At 43.5% G+C, this 5,504-nt stretch overlaps 1 protein-coding gene across 1 annotated transcript; it reads left to right on the forward strand.

The window, feature by feature from the left end:
* Nucleotides 1–2,600: 2,600 nt before the first annotated feature.
* LOC110876541 lies at nt 2,601–4,218 on the forward strand. Its single transcript, XM_022124710.1, has 2 exons — nt 2,601–2,757; nt 2,855–4,218. The coding sequence occupies exons 1-2, from the start codon at nt 2,601–2,603 to the stop codon at nt 4,216–4,218; spliced, it is 1,521 nt and encodes a 506-aa protein (XP_021980402.1).
* The last annotated feature ends 1,286 nt before the right edge of the window (nt 4,219–5,504 follow it).

Here is a 5,504-nt window from a genome sequence, read left to right on the forward strand (position 1 = left end):
GTGACCAAGGTGCAAAAGGTGTAGATCTATTGGGCTTGAGGCACGCCCCACTCCTAGTTGTTAACCGTGGAGTGCTTTTGTGATCCCAAATGATAACAACGTGTTCTCGGTTTGGTTATTTACTTATGGTACATTATGTCAGGGGCTCGCTACCCACTGATAGATCCTTAACAGACTCCATGAATGAATCAGAACATACCATGATTACAAGATAACATTTATGAGATTTCACATGATAACAAATACTGCATGAACTCGCTCAACTTTTTGTTGACTTTTTAAAACTACATGTGTTTCAGGAAACAGGTCTTGAGCCGGTGATTCACTATGGGATTCGGGAAAGAAAATGACAACGATGGCCACTTTTGGAGGGTTTGTCTTTTATATCCCAACTTCGTATGGGTATATAGGGGACAAAACCTCACTATGTTTTATGTCAAAAACTATCTTTTGTTATGTGTAAATAACTTAGAACTATGCTATGTCAAACGTTGTTGAAAACTTGTAATCTTTTGTTGAAAACTATATATCTATGGCATCGTTGTTGGTTCATGTTGTTAATACATTTGGATGCAATGATTACCTTTCTTACGTCACACACAATACGCTTCCACTACTAGTAGGGTGTGACAGATTGGTATCAGAGCTCCGATTGTAGTGAACCGGGGAAAAACTTTTATTAAAGTTTGGTCTACAATCACCAAAGGGCTCTCACATGAAAACAAAGTCGATAACATTACAAAAGTGATTTCGAAAGTATGACAAAAATGACAAAAGGTTTTCATTGTGTCACTATAACCTGAGGATCTATCACGCAGGCTCAATTACTAGTAACGAATATGGATCAATACAAGGATAGTCGATAAGGAATAGACTTGAAAACACTAAGGATTACATGTGAAACATGAGAACCAAATATTGCATGAGATATATAGCGATTGCATGGAATGTATCATGAGTAGTAATACATTTTTTTTTCTTTTCTCTAACAAACATACATGCATATTGTACGGTTTATTTGCCAGGATCGATGTCTTCATCTTCTTCTTCGAACCTTTCGGAGGTGGACCCGATGCTGGTAGTGTCGGATGACGAGTATGGGCCAGACATCATTATCATATCGTCGGACGACGAGTCCGAGCATGATGTATCTTCAGACGATGACTACATGTTGGATGATTTCCAACCTTTTGCTCTTGCAACTTTTGGGGAGGATCCCGTCCCACCTGAGGACGACTTGCTGGCTATGCCGCAACCCCTTCATGGTATTATTATCTACGGCCACCCGGAGGGTGAGCATATGATTGTGCATCTGGCCGAGCCACTAGCTGCTGTTCCGTTTGTTGATCTCGAGGACGACGATGATGTCGACATCCCGATGATACATGTCGAGCATCTTGACGATGATCTTGGTGACAGAGAGATTCATGACATTGTTATTCTCGAGTTACCCTCTCTGGTTGTGTCTGTTGTTGATATTTCATCTACAGCGTCTAGTGTTGCTCCCTCTACTCACACTCCTGCATCATCCCCTGATACTGTACTACCCAACCATGCTGCTGTACCACATACCCCCACTACTGACCCCATGCACCTACCAGGATTTCCACACTCCATGTATCCCCCACCTCATTACCAGTCTGGACCGTCATCATATCAGCCGTTATCTAGTACACCCTAGGACCCCTATGCTGCGGGACCATCCCAGCCCGCCGGACTTGCCTCTGACTATGCTAGACTATATGCTGGGATACCCCCACCGGGCATGGACCCATCGGACCCTTATCATCCTTCCCACTTTCCTCCGACAACCATGGTGGATAGGATGATATCCTATGACATCCAGTTTACCATACTCTTCCGTAGGGTTTGAGAGCTTGATGCCCAGTTAGCTGCGGTCCTTGCCGCTATCACACCACCACCACCTGCATCACCACAGCCACCATTACCAGTGTCACCCCCTCCATCACCACCACCACTACCGCAGTCACCACCCCCGCCATCTCCACACTAGTAGCCTGTCGGTAGTATGTTGGCCTTATGTTGGTCGTATGTATATAGCTATCTTTTGGGGAGACTATCACTTTTGTGAAGACCAAGGCATATGAAGATCAAGACTTTTGAAGACAACTGGAAGACATGAAGATGCAATGTAGTAGAAAATCTTACTTTTGTATTATGACTTGTACTGACTAGGGATATGTACCCCTAAGTCCTTTTTGATCTTCATGAACAAATGTAACAAGTTGTCGTTATGTATAAAAGTATGTTTTCTGTATCACACATTGTATTTCTTTTATGTTGTGGTTGATATTATGGTGATGTGATGATATTGTGCTTGATATTTTTATGACATGGTGGACTTATGGTTGATGTTATGTTGTGGCATGGTGTTTTCTACATGTTGAGCTATACGACCATTGTGATGATTGGTGTGTTCATTTATGCTCGTGATTGTGTGGTTATATCATGTATATTGATATATACATTTCATATGTATATAAACCCGATGTGTTTATATATATATATATTTATATAGTTGGCAATATTTGTTATTAAATACTTGTCTAATGGAGATCGATAATTTTATCTAGAAGACAATGGTGCCTCGCCGTGGGAGGACGAACACGAAACCACTACCGACAACACAAGAGGAATTGAACGAACTCATTTCCCAAGCAATTGCTCAATACGAAGCTAACCGCGCTGAACAAAGCGGTGGAACGGGAGGTACTACTGGAGGCAACCCTCCAACTGGTAATGCTTGGTTAATCTTTAACCTACGCGATACTCTTATCTATTCTAGTCGTGCTCTTGACACTCACTCTTGAATTTGTGCATATGATAAGTTCAGGTTGCACTTATAAGCAGTTCTTAGACTGCAAACCTCTAAATTTTGATGGTACGTGCGGTGCTGTTTCCTTCGTTTGCTGGACTGAGAAGACCGACTCAGTTATTCGAATGAGCAAGTCCCCTGCTGAACAAAGGGTTACCTATGTCACCGGACTATTCATTGATGGGGCACTATCGTGGTGGAACCTCCAAGTTCAAACAAAAGGGGAAACTGCAGCGCATGGCCTGACTTGGGAGGAACTAAAAGAATTGATGAGGAAAAAGTATTGCTCAAGGTCAGAAATCCAGAAGCTAGAAACTGAATTCTGGAACTTGAAAATGATTGGTCCGGATATTGCGGGTTACACGCAACGATTTCATGATTTATCCCGTGTAGTTCCATACTTGGTGGAACCCAAATTCAAGAGGATCGAGAGGTACATTTGGGGACTTGCCCCTCAAATTCTAAGTATGGTTACCACTTCTAAGCCCACGGAGATCGGCGAAGCAATCGATTTGGCTGTAGCACTTATCGAGGAAGCACTACGTCAAGGAAAGTTTGATGAGCCTGGGTCGAACAAAAAGGAAACTGCTGTGGAAGCTTCGGGCTCCAATAAAAGGAAGTTTTCCCATTTTAAGAAAGGTTCTCGGGGAAAGAACAATAACGGTAAGGGGCAAAACTCGAAAGAAGTCAAAGAGACAAAGGCATATGTTACCACTACCACCAACAACCCCGACAAGAAGTCTTACACTGGAACTGCACCAAAGTGTAATAAATGCCCCTTCCATCACTACGGGGAGTGTCGTGGCCCCAAGTGTAGCAAATGTGGTAGGTTTGGGCATCGCACCGAAGTGTGTCGGGGTACGAATACCAGGGACCAAGGTTGTTTCAATTGTGGTGACAAAGGACACTTCAAGAAGGATTGCCCGAAAGAGATTCAAGCTCGGGGAAGAGCATTTGTGATAGGAGCCAAGGACGCTCGTCAGGACCCGAATGTGGTCACCGGTACGTTCCCTATCAATAATCACTTCGCATCTATCCTTTTCGATACGGGAGCAGATTATAGTTTTATTTCTAAGGAATTTAGAGTTATACTTGGGGTAGAATCGAGAAAATTAAATATTCCATATTCGATTGAATTAGCTAATGGTGAATTAGTAGAAACAGGGGAAATCATAAAGAAATGTACCTTAGAGCTGGGTGAACAAAAGTTCGACATAGATCTCTTACCAGTTCCGTTAGGTAGTTTCGATGTCGTTATCGGTATGGATTGGTTATCCGATAATCGAGCCGAGGTCATATGTCATGAGAATATCATACGCATCCCCCTGCCCGATGGAGAACATTTGCTAGTACACGGGGAGAAACAAGACACGCCGCTATGAATCATCAGTTGCATGAAAGCTCAAAAATGTTTGAGGAGAGGGTGTATCGCCTTTCTTGCTCATGTCATTAACAAGAAGGCCGAGGAGCGCAAGGTGAAAGACATCCCTGTGGTAAGGGAATATCCCGAAGTCTTCCCAGAAGACTTGCCGGGACTGCCACCACAACGACAAGTGGAATTTCATATCGATCTGGTGCCAGGAGCAGCACCGGTGGCAAAAGCTCCATATAGACTCGCGCCCTCGGAGATGCAGGAATTATCTACTCAGCTTCAGGAGTTGCTTGACAAGGGATTCATTAGACCGAGTTTCTCACCTTGGGGAGCTCCGGTGCTATTTGTCAAGAAGAAGGACGGAACCTTTCGAATGTGCATCGATTACAGAGAACTAAACAAGCTAACTATCAAAAATCGGTATCCTTTACCGAGGATTGATGACTTGTTCGATCAGTTACAAGGTTCCAGCTTCTACTCCAAGATCGATCTAAGATCCGGATACCATCAGTTGAGGGTTCAGGAGGAAAGCATTCCTAAGACAGCGTTTAAGACTCGCTATGGGCATTATGAGTTCCTTGTTATGCCTTTCGGCTTAACGAACGCTCCCGCCGTATTCATGGACTTGATGAATCGGGTATGTAAACCATACCTGGACAAGTTCGTGATCGTATTCATTGATGACATTTTAATATACTCACGAACAGAGGCGGAACACGAGCAACACCTGAGAACTATTCTGGAGTTACTTAAGAAGGAACGATTGTACGCCAACTTCTCAAAATGCGAATTTTGGATTCGTGAAGTACAATTTCTCGGTCATGTGGTGAACGAGAACGGAATGTGACACTCTGGGATTTCCCCGAGCATTATCTTATGTATCCTTGTGTATATATGCATTATTAAATGAAAGTTGCGTATTGTTTTGATGTTCTATGTGATCCTTGCATTATGTGTATGTAGTATATATATATATATATATGCAAGTATGTACGTGTGTAGTGGGCCGAGACCACGAAACCCAACTCGAGACCACCCGGTCTCGAGTGAACAGTGAACGACTGGGCCGGTTGGGCCGCAACCTCCCCTTAGCCCACTCGGAACCTTTAGGGTGCACCTTTTGGTTATATATAGCCCCAAACCCTCACACTCTATCCTTTACACTCTCCCTCATTTCACTCTCACACTCTCTACCTCTCACTAAAACCCTAAAACCTTAGATCATCATCAACCTCCTCTCATCTCCTTCTTCTCGGATCAAATCGGTGACCACTAGGAGCTCTCGGATCAACTCTC

This window comes from Helianthus annuus, chromosome 9, assembly GCF_002127325.2.
Source record: "Helianthus annuus cultivar XRQ/B chromosome 9, HanXRQr2.0-SUNRISE, whole genome shotgun sequence".
NCBI classification, from domain to species: Eukaryota; Viridiplantae; Streptophyta; class Magnoliopsida; order Asterales; family Asteraceae; genus Helianthus; species Helianthus annuus.